Source organism: Tauraco erythrolophus, chromosome 8 (assembly GCF_009769465.1).
Source record: "Tauraco erythrolophus isolate bTauEry1 chromosome 8, bTauEry1.pri, whole genome shotgun sequence".
Taxonomy (NCBI): Eukaryota; Metazoa; Chordata; class Aves; order Musophagiformes; family Musophagidae; genus Tauraco; species Tauraco erythrolophus.
The window spans coordinates 39,205,877-39,222,123 of NC_141472.1; the positions used below are offsets into that span (position 1 = coordinate 39,205,877).

General features: G+C 36.6%; 1 protein-coding gene across 1 annotated transcript in view; it reads right to left on the reverse strand.

Moving 5' to 3' along the window:
* The window catches only part of LRP1B (LDL receptor related protein 1B), a 583,373-nt gene that overhangs the window by 77,926 nt on the left and 489,200 nt on the right, over positions 1–16,247 (reverse strand). The window contains exons 61-67 of the mRNA XM_086616175.1: positions 15,914–16,102; positions 14,977–15,125; positions 12,309–12,402; positions 10,572–10,688; positions 10,295–10,414; positions 7,279–7,398; positions 261–377 (exon numbers count right to left, since the gene is read on the reverse strand). Coding sequence (XP_086472301.1) covers positions 261–377; positions 7,279–7,398; positions 10,295–10,414; positions 10,572–10,688; positions 12,309–12,402; positions 14,977–15,125; positions 15,914–16,102 — 906 coding nt within the window. The remainder of the gene's footprint in view (positions 1–260; positions 378–7,278; positions 7,399–10,294; positions 10,415–10,571; positions 10,689–12,308; positions 12,403–14,976; positions 15,126–15,913; positions 16,103–16,247) is intronic.

The window sequence follows — 16,247 nt, forward strand, 5'->3', positions numbered from 1 at the left end:
TGATTTATTTCATCAGATTATTGAAAAGTTATAGCTCAGGTATTTTTGCATAGTTGATATAGAATTAAAGGTTTTTATAAGAATGAAAAAAAATTGGAGAATTTCAGCAAGGGACATTTTCAATTCTGGTGATTTTCAATGGATCAGATGGTGTTGTATAAAAAACATACACAAGCAGTTATCAATATGGAAGTTTCCTCTTACATGTTGCTAAACTGACTCCACTCCTTCTAAAATGTACTTGAGTAAAAGTTACTTACTACAGTTTTCTTCATCAGAATTATCACCACAATCATTTTGGCTGTCACATCTCCAATGATCTGGAATACAGTTGTTGTTTTTGCACTGGAATTCATGAGGCCCACAAGTTTTTTTATCTGTAATTAAGATGAAAATCATTTACATCATTGCAAAGAATCAAAACAGGGAAGACTGCTACTAAACAGTGACATGACAATATTCCTAGATACATTTAAGAAGAACCAACCATAATACTTGAAATGTTACTTTCAGAAATAATTTATTTCTCATACCATTCTTTAAGATCCTACTTATTCATTCATACCGAAAGAGATATGTTCATAAATTTGATGATAAAACTGAAATATGGACTGCATATACTGACATTTAAAGTAAAAAATTAGGAAATCCAGAAGTGATCACAAATGAGTTTGAAGAGAGGGTATTATTGCACTGAATCTCAAAAACTGCGTTGACTTTACCTTGAATTTCTCTGTAAGACTGCTTTACAAAAGCTCAGATCACAGTGAACCACAAGAAAATTTATTTGAAAATTTACAAAATATATATTACTCAAAAGTTACATTTGCATATAATAATTTAAGACTAATCATATCTGACAGAAAACTTTGCATTTTGGTTTAAAAATTTTCGCGTTCTTGGATTGAAGTCGACTTATACAAAGTAAAACATTATAAAGCATATAATGCTAAACTGAGGTTGAATTTCTCCATGCATTAAATTTTCAATGAGCTTTACAGAGTAGCACTGTAAACAAAGGCTCTTGAAGAGTGTCCCACGGCATCCTCACAGCTAAACTGAGGAAGTGGTGTCTGGATGATCGGATAGTGAGGTGGATTGCGAACTGGCTAAAGGATAGAAGCCAGAGAGTAGTGGTCAATGGGACAGAGTCCAGTTGGAGGCCTGTATCCAGTGGAGTCCCTCAAGGGTCAGTACTGGGATCAGTATTGTTCAACATATTTATCCGTCACTTGGATGAGGGAATAGAGTGCATGGTCAGCAAGTTTGCTGATGACACTAAACTGGGAGGAGTGGCTGACACACCTGAGGGCTGTGCTGCCATTCAGAGAGACCTGGACAGGCTGAAGAGTTGGGTGGGGGGAAATTTAATGAAATACAACAAGGGCAAGTGTAGAGTCTTGCATTTGGGTAAGAACAACCCCATGTACCAGTACAAGTTGAGGACTGAACTGTTGGGGAGCAGCACAGGGGAAAGGGACCTGGGGGTCCTGGTGGACAGTAGGATGACCATGAGCCAGCAATGTGCCCTTGTGGCCAAGAAGGCCAATGGCATCCTGGGCTGTATTAGAAAGTGTGTGGTTAGTAGGTCAAGAGAGTTCTCCTCCCCCTCTACTCTGCCCTGGTGAGGCCACATCTGGAATAGTGTGTCCAGTTCTGGGCCCCTCAGTTCAAGAAGGACAAGGAACTGCTTGAGAGGGTCTAGTGCAGGGCCACAAAGATGATTAAGGGAGTGAAGCATCTCCCTTCTGAGGAAAGGCTGAAGGAGCTGGGTCTCTTTAGCTTGGAGAAGAAGAGGTTGAGGGGAGACCTCATTAATGTTTATAAATATGTAAAGGGTGACTGTCATGGGGATGGAGCCAGGCTCTTCTCAGTGGCATCCAATGATAGGACAAGGGGAAATGGATATAAGCTGGAACACAGGAGGTTCTGCTTAAACATGAGGAAGAACTTCTTCCCAGTAAGGGTAACAGAACACTGGAACAGACTGCCCAGAGAGGTTGTGGAGTCTCCTTCTCTGGAGATGTTCCAAACCCGCCTGGACGTGTTCTTGTGTGATCTGATCTAGGTGGTCCTGCTCAGGCAGGGGGATTGGACTAGATGATCCTTTGAGATCCCTTCCAATCCCTGACATTCTGTGATTCTGTGAGATGCATGAACATCCTGAACTCCTACAGCAGGAAGGAGCTGCCTGTGGTTTTTCACGTTTGTTTTTTTTTTTTCCTTGAGTAATTTTTTTCAGATTCTAATGACTGAGACGAAATGAAGTAAATTAAAGTTACCAGTGACATTCTCTTTGGGGGAAAAAAAAAGTTTGCCTTGTAAAAGCTTCAATGACATATTTAAAATTACATGTCACCGTGATGATACTTCAACAGAAATTTTTTAAATTTCCATTAGGCTATTTCATAGCATGTCAGTTCAGGCTTCCTACTGCTATCACGACAGATCAATGAGTTCTAGTAACTGACAGAATGAAGGAAGACTGAAACACTAGTCGAAATCAACTTACTTTCTCTGCCTGTGAAATGGAAAGGGTCAGAAATTAGAGTTATTAGATTTGATTCTATGACCCAAACTGCTGGTTTTTTCCTTTGTTTTAAGTGTGGTTCTGGAACTAGAGAGATAAATCAAAGTTACATTTGAATATCAAGAAGGTGGATGAAAATGGTGTTGCAGCTCAGTTGTGCACACTCAAAAACTGGGTAATTGCAATACTGCCTTTTGCATTTCTTCCTTATTCTCTTTCAGTCTCGTGATTCTAAGTAGTTTTCTCCCACAATACTTTTTCCTATGGTGTTTCTCAAGATGAGCACCTGTGACATTTCAATCATGACATTTCACATATTTGCATTGGCAAGCACTTAAAAAATATTTAACATCACAAAACATAAAAATACACCCCCACAAAACCAAGACACACTTGTATTTTGTTTCCGTAGTTCTGCAAAAGATGTTTCAAACCAGAAATCCACCCTATATTTATTTAAATACTTCTAGTAAAGTCTACAATCTCCCATTAACATATCTGCCCACAAAATGAGTCCTTTTTCTTCTCAGAAATTTGCTGACTGCCTGAGGTAGCTGCTGGTTGATTTGGGTTCATCTTTTGTGCATACTGAACTAGGATTTTATTTTAGAAATAATTCTAAATGAGCATGAAGAAAATAAGATGAAAGCTTAAATGGAAAATAAAACAAACCAACACCAAAATATTACATAGCCACCTTGATAGCATTCTGATTCAAATATCAATCCCTATTAAGTAAAATAGTATTTTGCTACTAATTGCACTACTCTGCCGTTCGGGGATTTTAACTCCATATGTGTGTGCATTTGTGCACACGTGTGCCTGAGAGGGATAAATCCCAAATGAAAAGAAACTCGCTTTTGATTGAGGATCAACTAGTTGTTGTAGGAATTGGTGGGCTGCTGGACACAGGAAATTCTAAGCCTGCTGAAGGAAGTTTAAGCTTACATAACGCATCCTTCAAATGTCTCAAAGAACATATTCTTCATCATCAGACAAAAAACTACTTGACTTTAGGTTAAAAATAAAATTAATATTACAAAAGTGAGGAAGCAGAAAGCAGCCATACTCATGTTGACACTTTATGCTAATAAAGACCTGAAACACATACAGCCTTTAAAGCAAACTATACAAATTTTCCAAGACCACACACAGCTTTATGCAGATTCTAACTCAAATAGCATCTTTTCTGATGTAAAGCATTAAAGTCATGAGCAAGGATTACCATAATCTAATGGCTTCTTTTAATTGCCTGGACAGAAAGCAGGCATTAACTCTATCTATTGTTCTTTGAAAAACGCCATACCCTCATTAATCATAGAAACATAGAATGGTTTGGGTTGGAAGAGACCTCAAAGATCATCTAGTTCCAACCTCCTGCCATGGGCAGGGAAACCCTCCATTACACCAGGTTGCTCAAGGCCCCATCCTACCTGGCCTTGAACACTTCCAGGGATGGGGCATCCACAACTTCTCTGGGCAACTTGTTGCAGCGTTTCACCACCCTCGATGTAAAAAATTTCTTCCTTATATCTAATCTAAATCAATCCTCTTCCAGTTTAAAGCCATTGCCCCTTGTTCCATTTCTACGCACCCTTGTAAAAAGTCCCTCCCCAGCTTTCCTGTAGCCCCTTTAAGTTCTGGAAGGCTGCAATAAGATCACCCCGGAGCCTTCTCTTCTCCAGGCTGAACAACCCCAACTCTCAGTCTGTCTTCATAGGAAAGGTGCTCCAGCCCTTGGATCATCTTTGCGGCCCTCCTCTGGAGAGCCTACATACATTTGCTAATTCTACCTCATTTGTCTGAGTCAGAAAGTAACCACAGAAGACTAATTACATTCAGACTACTTCTAACAAATTTACTCAATGTAGTATCCCCAATAACACAGCAACAGGTGTTGACTAAACAAAACAGATCTGACTATGCAGCACTAAAGCCAAACAGAGATTACCTTTTATACCAGTTTTGCATTGTAAGCATTTTAGAAATGAACTATAAATGAAAACACGTTAGTATTAGCATCAACATATGTAGATCTCTATTATACTCCACTTGCAGCTTCAGAATTTAATTCTATCAAACTTTATTCATAAAAATAATCACCTTTACATTTAAAAAGAAAAACACCAAAATGCAGACGACTAAATTGTGTTAAAACTACTGCTATAATAAGGTCATTTAAACATATTTCAAATGCTAAAATTATGGAAAACTTGAAAATGTGATTAAACTCACCCTGTTCTTGTCAAGACTTAGTTGTTCTATGTGCACATAACTGTGCGTGGCATAGAGTTTTTGAATACAGATAAATTGTTCTGTCTCCTCCAACATAAAAATTAAGAGCATTATATGCAGCTAGCAGATTTAAAATAAAAATGTAGGTGGTTTTTCAGGGAGGCATGTAATTAAGCTGTGGAAACTTTACAAAGGCTACAAAAGACTGAACTCCATCAAGGGTTATTGCATACAGAGACATATTTGACTCACAATATCTCTGATTCTGAAATTGTTAGAGGCTGGAAAAGTATCCCAGGGAAGTTTCATTACAGGCCTGCTTTGCTTGCATATTCTTCCCTAGATACTAGCTTTCAGTCACTGCCAGAGACAGAATAAAAGGCAAGATGAGTCTTAGATATGAATCAGCAAAACCAGTTGTATACACTATGACTGAAAAACCCACTGAACTTGGGATTGCACGCAGTGCACCTCTGCACTGTTTAGCTGTTTGAGTAGTTTTGACGTTACTATTTCTATTGGCTAAAATGATGAATCACAGTGAAGTACCCATTACAAATACAAATCTTCCTGTTCACTGGTAGTTTGTGTTTTTTTTTTTTTCCTCTTTTCTTTTTAACTTTGTGTCTTAAAGGTATTATTAAATGACTTTTTTTAAGATTCTTTGTGCTGTATCAGTTGGACTTGCACGAGTTACTCAAAACACGAATCCACAGTTTGGAAGCTTGGAATGCTGTCTGAATTGGAAAGAAATGGCATGTTGGAGATAAAGGTGATGGGGGACAGTGCAGGAGAAAGCACCTATGAAGTGGATGAGGTGGTGAGCTGTGCGGGGGTGGTTCTGTAATAGCCCAGAAGAGGACACAAAGAGTCTCTGTGGCAAAAGTTCATTTCCTTTGTATTCACTGTTTCTTCAAGCCAAATGATTTCTTGGACTGTAACTTCTCTCCAGTTTATATGATTCATTAGTTTCCTCTTCATGACAACTCAAACAATGGTCTTGGATTTTCAGTGTCGAGGGAAAGTTCAATTTCCTAGGCATATTTACCAGCTCCAACATTTTTGTACATGTGCTTGTGTCAATTGCTTTAAACATACCCATGGAGATTTGGCTCAGTGCTTTGTTCTTGATTATAGCCTGTAATTTTGTTATTCTGTTGTCCCATAGGTAGCGTAAACTTGTCCAGACTTTTGTTTCATCAAAGCGTTTATTGATGCATGGATGAATAATGGTGAGAGCTTTAAATGTTCTGTACAACTATTTTTCTGATTCTCTTTCATCTCAGAACATTTTTCCAGCTTTTTCTTTTATAGACCTGTCTTGAAATTTCCACAAGTTTTTCCGCACTTGGTGAGTGTGCATCTTGCATTGATCTCCATGTTCAGCGATTTTCCAACAGTACTGATCCACTTATTCTGATTCTGATTATCTGCAATCCATTTCCCAGGTGGAATATTTATATTTATTATTTTCTTTCACCAATAACCAAAATAGCTGACTCAGTACTTTCCAACAACACAAGCAATGACTGAGAACAGCTAGTACTACTATACAGTGTGATCTGTTTTTTTTCCAAGTGATGATCAATACCAAACTAGGCATAAATACCACATACAGACCAATGTGAAAACTGCTTAAACTTTCAACTTTCTAGGAGTATTGTCTTAAAAAAAGTAATTTTGACTGTTTCTGCAGAAACATAATCAATTCTTCTGTTCTTTCAATCAGAAACATGCTAAAAACCGTAGAGTTATATTTGTGATCCAACAATGAATCTTCCAAGAAGCAATGAAAGAAATTCTTGGATTCAAGGCTAGTACCTATGTTCTAAAAAATTTGCCTGAGTGGGGCAGAACACTGTAGTTCTGGATATTGTATCAAATCTGACAGAAAGCAAGGCTTGGTTTGGTAATGGTGAGATTCTATCCTTGATCTTCTCTGTAGAGGATCTGCCTACTCAAGCTATCAAATGTAAGTACAGAAGCTTCATAAATATCAGGGGTTCTTGGAGAAGTCCTATGGGGATGTAAAGTTTGTCAAGTGGTGTGTTAGGGCACTTAACTCCCTGAGCTCACAGAGAGAAGCAAAAGTTGATCATGTCAAGTTGGAATCTGCTTTGGACCCTTCTGCACAGCCAATCTTAACTCACATGATTTGCAAATTATTACACTTTTCACTATTTATGAACTCCAGTAGCAACAAAGTATGCAGAATAAATTGACAGGAACTGGACAATACTGTGAGAAAAATCAAGAATGTCACTATGTTCCAAATGAGATGGTCATTACAGCTCCTGCCAATAATGTAGTAGTACAATATGAAGTTTATAGAATGCTTATATAAAGATTACCATTCAACAAGAACTGTATAAGCCAGATACAACTATTATATCAGATGGGTATTTTCATACATTGAAAGAGGACGTATTAAGTAGGATGATTATTTCCTTTTGCTATTTTTTTCCAAACATGTCAAGCTACAGTAATATATTCAAAACCGCTGAAATACTCACCACAATTAGCTTCATCTGATCCATCAGCACAATCTGGGTCTTCATCACACACCCACAGTTTTGAAATGCAGTGTTTTGTTGTTTTACATTGGAAATGGTCTGGAGAACAACTGTTTTCAGCTTTGAATAAAAGGATTCCAAATTACAACTTGAAATTTCTTCTAATATTAAAAATATTTGGTTTAAATAAAAAAATATTAAGGATTCAAAATTCAGAAATTAGATAGCTCTAGCCTCACAAAACGTGTAAGAGAACAGCATTCAGGTTTACCTTGTTTGTAACTTTGTCTTCTTTTTATATAATTTTATATATAACAGTAAGGTCAAACGAATCTAACAAACAAAGTGTCTATTGAGATATTATTTTAACAACAAATACATTTAACACTGATAAAATCAAACCGCTTTAGTAAAAAGCGGTCAGATTTTTTTTTTTTCCTAACTTCCTAAGACACCAGCTATCAATTCTGAAAGTCAGTTTCAAGGACTAAGGCAGCTCTCGGTATTTTGATCGAAAAGGTAATCAAAATTATGTACAATTTTGGTGGAATTCTGTGCTCTGTGTTAAAAGAGGCCCTGGGTAAATGGTGAGAAAAGTTTGACGTTTATTTCATTTTATCATTTAAGCAGAACAATTTTTTGAATGAATCCTACAGCAAGATACAGATGCAAAGATACAGCTAACCTTCACCCTATTCTTTCAGGATGCTTCAAGATAAAGCTCAACTGCTTTAACTTTAGAACAGTCACTTAGTGACAAAGATCCTCCTCAGTGCACTCACATGATTCTAGATCGGCTTCCTCACAAGCATATATGCCAGATTTTACTTTTTCTTAAAGTCTTACGACTGAGAGCATAGAGGCAAGATGAATAAAGGACATCTATCTGGGCTGGGCTGTGAGCAAGCTATTTGTGATCAGATCCATAAGGAATTCTTTTGAGACAAGCATGTGTACGAGAACCTCCAAATTGTTCTAAACTGAATTGAACATAGGTGGAAAACAGCATGATCTATTCTCAAATCATGTTTTCCCATATGAACGTTTGTCCCACTTTTACCTAGGAAACTCCGTAACGTTTTTAAACAAACTTTCCTGTCCCTGTTGAAAAGCAATTTGCTCCTTGATGTTATCATTCTTGCTCCTTGGATTTGGCTAGATGAAATATTAAAGGTTTGTTAAAAGTTGGTGCATTATATCTTTCATTGTCACATTTCCATACATAAATTTACAGTGCTGGAATTAAAAAGCATTTAGACTCAGCTATGCTGCTAACTATACTTACAAAAAAAAATACTACTGATTCTCAGCTAGGACACCTCACCAGGGGATTCCAAAGGGCTTCACAAGGAAGATCAGCATAATTACCTCCATTTTACATACAGAGAGCCTTAAGTACAAAATGTGACTATCTCAAGGTCACCTGATATATAAAACAAAACAGTCGTAGATCTGAAAAAAATGTCTTTATCTTATGAATCTAGTCCAATGAAATTAGAATGATACAGATAATCTCAGTTGTTATCTGCCTTGTGACAGGAGCCCAAGTCAATATGAACTTTACGGCAGACCTATTTAAAACCTCTCCTTTTCATAATCTCCACAAAGGCAACTGGAGATTTTTCAGAAGGCACAATTGAGTTTTTGTTAAAATCTAAACTAGCACTCTTAACTTTCTTAAGAGAGAAGCTAATAAAGCCTTGGTAAGACAGAACAGAAATAAAAAATGTCTACAATTAACCTCCCCCGCTCTGCACTGTGCCTTTGCAGGTGGGTTGATGGCTGAGTTTCAGACAATTCAAAGCTTGCTTTATGTCACAGCAGACTGTCCTATCCCCACTAATCCCCAAGAAGTTTTCAGCTCCATCACCACTGATCCTGACCCTATCCCTCCCACAGTCCCTGAGTACTGCTGCGCTGCACACTCCACTGCTCTGATTTCATTTTATTTCATTTCTGTCAGCTACACCTCAAGGTTTTGGGAATCTTCCGTATACCATGTGCAGTTCTTTGTAACAAAAAAACCCAGTATCTCCCCTATCTTCCACAGCAGTGTACCTGACCCCACTTAATCAGTTTCTAAAGAAACGTAACATGCAAACCAACATATAATGCTGTCTGTCCGAGGCTGCAGCTCTGCTGAGCTTTTTGGAAGACAGCCATTAAACATGACCACCAACAAAGCCTTTGTATCCTTAGCAACTCTTCCCTTGGAGAAGGCCATGTTCTTTGCAGAAATGCAGCATATGTAAACCTTGAGAAAGCTAATTTGGAAAATAGGAATAAGCACCTTAGATCAGCATTAGATCCAAATAACGAACTGTGTAAAGGACGGAGATGTATTTCAAGACAGCACTACCATTTTAATTACAAAATGATCAAAGACACAAGCTATTCAATACAGGTCTAAGTCCGAAAATATTTTCTCTACTTACACCTAAGAAATACGGAGTGAAAATGAATTTTAAAAAAGTAAAACATATTAAAAATTGAGTAAATGGAAATCAAGTTACATAGGCAAATTAATGAAGAAGTCTCCAGAAGAGAGGGAATAGAAAAGGTAGAAAAACCCATCAAAGAAAAAGGATGTAGGAGCAGCTACGGATCTACATCTTTTCCAATAAAAGATGCAGAAATATTTTTTTTCTATTGAAATGTGTTGCTGCAAGGCATGGCAGATGAAAGCCTCAAGAGGATGAGTCATTTGTGAGGTGGTTAAGAGTAAAATGGATGTTTCAGACTAAGTCAGAAACCCAATTAAATGCTTGAAATTAATTGTCTACACACCTCTCTTCTTTGCAATGACTTTAAAAAATGAAGTTAATAAATGACAGTTTAGTTTGTTCTCTTGCATATAAAGCATTGTACATCAAAGTATCCTGCGAATTAACTGTTTTATATGTTCCCCAAATAATTTTACAGAAAGGCCATTTACAGTATTTTACATATTTTACTTTGGTTCCTTGTTTAAAACCGGCTACAATTTTCAAAAGAAAATTCTCTAAACATAACTTACGACAGTCTCTTTCATCTTCTTCATCACCACAGTCATCCTGTCCATTGCATCTCAGATTTATTGGAATGCACTTCTGATTCTTTGTGCATTTGAACTGACCTGACAGACACACATGTGTGTCTGTAAGTTAAAAGAATAAAAAAATCTAGTTAAAAAGATCAAAAGGTAAAGACTAAAATATTTAAAAATATAAATTAGCTTCTTGACAAAATTTAAAGCATGACACCTAAATCAGTTTATCATATTTCTAAAGTCTACAATGTATATAATCACCTACCACAGTTCAGTTCATCAGAATTGTCCCCACAATCATTCTCTCCATCACAGATAAAGGCTGGAAGAGCACAAAGTCCAGTTCCACACTGAAAACGTCCTGGCTGACATCTGAATTCAGCTGAGAAAAATGAAAACTGCTTATGAATACTACCAGAGAAACGGTTAAAGTATCAATAGTGCTGTTCTTCCTCTATGGACTAATCAAAAGAACTTACAAACCTTTGTATTTGCCTATATAATATCAATCGGAGTAGATAATTTTGCAATAGTGCGTGTACATTTTAGTTACTATTAATTTCAAAGTCTCAGATTTAAAATTTGCATAACTATAGTTATACCTTACTAATGACAAGGTGCAACCCTCGACAGGTTGAGTCTTACTATCAACAGAGACTTGCAATTTAGGATCTAAACACTTGAGTTCAAGTCTGCACTTAAGAAACTCACTATCTCACTCCAATTGTATTTCCCATGAGAAGTCTAACGTCGTTCCTTCTCACCACCACTGCCATTTGAGTGAACTAGCAATTACATAAAATATTACTATAGAGGTGCATAAACACAGTGTAGCTTAAAATTTAATCTTATGTAGAACGATTATATACGTTAAAGCTTGCTTCAAAGGTCTTTGCAGCAGAAAAAGGGAACTAATTATAAAATTGTAAAAATAGGAGTGAAAGATTTCAATTTAAAAAAAAAATAAATCAAATGGGCTGTTACTTAACTGGAAGACTACAGAACACGTAGTAGAGTGTTTTGTGTGCATAAGCTTGAAGGAAGAAGGCAAGAATATTTTGATTTATGCAGATTATATTATTATATATTATATTAATATAATAGTGACTGGGACTGAAAAATAGCATCATCAACAGGTATTAGTCTTTATGAATCCAGTACACTAAAAAGGTACTTTTCTAAGTAAGTATACTTGCAGTCAGCTACCATCAGAGAAACCATCCTTGGGATGCTGAAAACATCATCATAATTGACTTTCAGCTGTCTACAATTCAACAGGGAAATTTTTTGACTTTTTGGACTACGGGAGGCTATCAGGAAACATGCTGTATCTGCACCACCTTCAGGACAGTGCGTCGAAGTTACACTGGGTGCAGGAAAAACATTCATTGCGTAATGTTGTTTGTACTGGAGGGGTGAGATTTAGCTTTCCAGACTTTCCTTTGACAATATTTATAAAAATCTCAAATGAAAATATTTATATAAATATTGAGAAAAATACACAGAATTTTAGCAGGAATCACATAGAGAATGTTGTTGTTCAGAAAATTGCACTAAATGATCATGTGTAGCTAAAATTGTATCATTGCAATGAAGCATACACAAATGAAAATTCCACATTTCTACTACATACAAAATAACCTGGCAGAATTTTTCATTTATAAATAAAAATCAGCAACCTCAGAAATTAGGTCTAATACAAAAATCTTCAGCAAAACAAAGTAACCAGGATCAAATAAACGTTTAAAACATGAAAAACACGTTCTTATGATTTTCCAAAGACCTTAAAAGACCCCTAGTAAACATGACTTAATGAAAATCTTTTACAAGCTGACCTAACAAGAGCCTGTATCCTTTGTAAATCTGACAGCGACCGAGGAAAAGAACACAGTGCTGCAAACAAAAACTTTAAATAAACACCCTCTTCCTAAAACCTATAAAGCATTCCATTTGATTTGGACTCTACTGGTAAAACTGAGTTCCAATTTCAGAATGCACTTACGGCATTCCTCTGGCTCGTCAGAGCCATCGCCACAGTCATCGACAGTGTCACATTTCCACCAAAACGGAATACATTTGTCAGTTTTGCAACGGAACTGTAAAAGGAAGGAAAGAAGGAAGAAAAGATGTGATATTATTATTTATTTATTTATAAACATAAATAGTATCGTTTAGGAAAAATCAGATCCACTGCTTATATCACTGTTCCATTAGTCAACTTGGTTGTTAGTTTTATGAATATTGTATTTCCAGATAAACTAAAACATCCACGGTTACAGAAAAGGGCCTGAACATGCAGCGTTGTACTTGTGTACAGTATTGCTTCTATTGTTTGAATTCAATGAGAAAACCAGCAGCTAGGCCTTTTGACAGGATAAAACACTTGTACAAACCCAAAAAATCCTTTGTAAGACCTTGGCAGTGCCTTTCCTCTGAGCTCAGGCAACGTTGTACCTTTGTTCTGACCAAAACAGGAATGCAAACAAAACAAAGGGTAGAAATAATGCGATGCAATCTTCTAGGGCTAAACTTAAAACTGTTCATCGTGTGGCTAAAGTTAGGGAGAAAAATTTGGATGGACTATCAGCAACTTTTAGGAAATGTTGTGTTTCCTTTCTGGTGTCTTTACAAACACAGAAAGAAAGGAAACCAACAAGTTCAGAAGTGGAAGACAATTCTCATTCTTAGTATTTTCTATTTGCTAACCCAGCCTTCCTGCTGCTTAATTATTTTAAGGTGCCAGACTCACTCTGCTCACTACAAGGGACTTCAGCCTGTTAAATTGACATTATGATTTTAATTCCAGGAAATGGGTACTAACTCTTAGATACTATTAAGCTCTGCATGAAAACGCTTGCGTCCCCATCTAAACTGGGGAGTCAGACACTGCAAAATCAGGGGTCAGAGTCACACGGGTGTGCCTGAAATGGCCCGAGTTTTGGTGTTCTAGAGTCTGATGCGTTTTGCACTAAATTTCTCATATCAGATAAGCCATCAAAAGACAGTGGAAAGTCTGTAGATGTGCAAGACCAGTGCATCAGCCATTCAAGTACTTTTCACCAGAAATAGCCAACAGTGGGTGCGTTATCAAGAGCAATTACATCACAGGAACAGCTCTGATTTTACAGCATCATCTGAAAATCTTAAGGAGCAAAGTATATTTTTGCCACTGATCCCCGCATGTTATGCCATCAGATTGATGAATTATCAAACAGTAAACAGATTTCAAAATCGGAAGAAAATTACTAATAATCAATGCCAACTTGTAACTGTCTATCTGAAGCAGCTTCTTTTATTTAACCCTGTTCTCCCTACTATGGAATCCACGAGTTTTAAAATATTGCTCCTGAAGGATCCAAGATGTGATGCCATCCTTCAATTCAGACTACCAATGAATTATTTAGAAAGGAATAGAGCCATTCAATCAACTGTTATCCTATAAATTCTCTGTGGAATAAGTTTCCAGTGCCATTTAAAGAATTTTTTTGAAAAAAGAAAAAAAAAGTGGTGGTTTTTTTTAACCAAATAAATTTGAGAAAGTAGATATGCAGGAAAAATAGGTAAGAAATTCCTCATTTTACAAGTTTTACATTTTCTTTTTGTCATCACTTGATAGGGAGTAACAAGCAGACAAACTAAATAGAAAAGATACGTTGAACATAATAAAATCACACCAAACACTACCTTAAGGGAACAGAGGGAGACAGTGGCAAGGTTTCTTAAATGATGACCTTTGAGGTCCCTTTCAACCCTGACCATCTATGATTCTATAAATAACAATATTACTTGAATGAAACTGTACATCATTTACTTAGGCGGCCACTGTTTCCTAAAAATTAAGAGTAAAACCCTTTCCTTAATGAGTACAGACAAAATGCATCATGATGTAGAATGTTTTAAGAGGTCATTAGCACACATACAACAAAAGTGGAATACTAGAAAAGCTGGACTAGTAGAAAGATATTAAAGGCCGTATCTACTATTATAATCAATCAATTGTCTCGTAGAACACTCCAAATACTTGTATCAAAGTGGTTCTCCTGTAAGAAATCAGTATGTTCTACTTCATATAACATGTATTTTAAGAAAAAAAAAAAGTCACCAAATATTTATTTCAAGTACTAGGGAATACACCTCCCATAAAGAATTCAATATTTTAATTGATGTAATTGTTAATTAATTGTATATTCTACCATTTCCATTTCAGCTACTGGATTGTTTTTAACGTAACCCTATCCTTCTCCTACCCAGCGACGTGGACAGAGCTTGTTTTCTTTTATTATTGTAAAATGCGTTCATGCATGAATATTCCCAAATCGTTGTTATACATACTTTGTATTTTTATGTTTCATATTTCATACAAACGTTTTTTTAAAGCCATTTTTACAGGTTTAGTAGCTGTATTTGTTCTAGTGACTGGCAGAAACATCCACATTTGAAAGGGAACAAGCTCTACATTCTCTGGAAAAAAAGGCATTTGCAAGTCTATTTTCAACTAATAGCCTTGAAGATGAAATGCTTTAAATGCACCAATGAGTTACCTAGTCTGCAGCTCCTTTGCCTGATGCTTCCATATTTCACGGGTAGCAGTATTCATTATTTAAAAGCAAGTGGAAACACAGTAAAATACAATCCCCACTCCCCCTTCCCCCCCATCCATTTGCACTTACCTGGCTGGCAGTGCAGTTCGATAAGCAGGTCTTGTTATCCGCAGCAAGGTAAAAGTTAGTGGGACAGGCACAGGTGTACATCTTGTCGGGGGCTAGAAGGCACAAATGACTGCAACCACCGTTGTTTAGTGTGCACAGATGTTTAGACACTGTGGGCAGAACAGAAAAATGATATCAGAGTCTGTTATTTCAGAATACTTCAGAGCATCTGCCTTATAGAGGAAGAGAAATGTATTACACATACTGTTTTCACAATGGAATGTTTCAAATGAAAAATCCGTAAGGGGCAACCTTTTCCTTTTGCCTTTAAGCTATTCTGTTGTATGCAAAAATTAATTATTACTATGGATGTAGATTCAATACTGAAAGAATAAGAGGAAATAAAAAGCACTAGGGTTTTGGGATTTTTTTTTTTTTAATTAAAATTAGCTTATCTAGGGCAAGTGCCAAATGGTTACAATTCAAACACAGGGACATCAGGAGATCAGACGCAATCATAATGCCTACATTCTGTGACATTCCCTCTGTCCAACGAGTTTCTAAATAACAGTATTGTTCTGTATTACTAACACTTTCTTACTTTTCAAATAATGAGGTTAAATGTTTTCATAACACAGTGTTCCCATCTTCATAGTTGGTAAGTCGGACCATAATGCAACTTAACAGTTCTGTACTTCCAGTCAGTACCTGGCTAAATTTTTAAGCACCCAAATTGTTATCTCGTCACTGAACAAGATATATCACATTTATTTAATAATAGATATACAACACTAATCACAGATTTATGTTTAAAAATGCTAATTTGAAAATGTGCACAATTTGAAACAAAACAATAAAAATAAATCACCGCAGAGAAACGAGCTCCCATTAACTCAACAATGGCTACTAAGTGAAATACATCAACAGGCCGTATGGAAAGCACAGACAGAATAATTACCATCAGGTTGCCTATAAGAATGATACACCTGGATGTCTGTTATGGTATGCCACGAGTTAATCAGTGACAGTCTGTCTGATCCAGATGTTTTGTGGGCACGGCTGAGCGATTTGGTTTTCCCGTCTGTCCAGTAGACGTAGTCTTCAAACAATGTCAGTGCAATCACCCCTGGAATATCTTGATTAGGGACTGTAAGAAGAGATGCTAAGATTAATGTTCACTCTTGGAAGACTGCCAGTTAAAATACTCCATACTGCATGGGTTGACAGATACAACTGCTATATAATGTCTTGAGAATAATTGTCATGACAATATGCCAAGCCTAGAGGGTTCT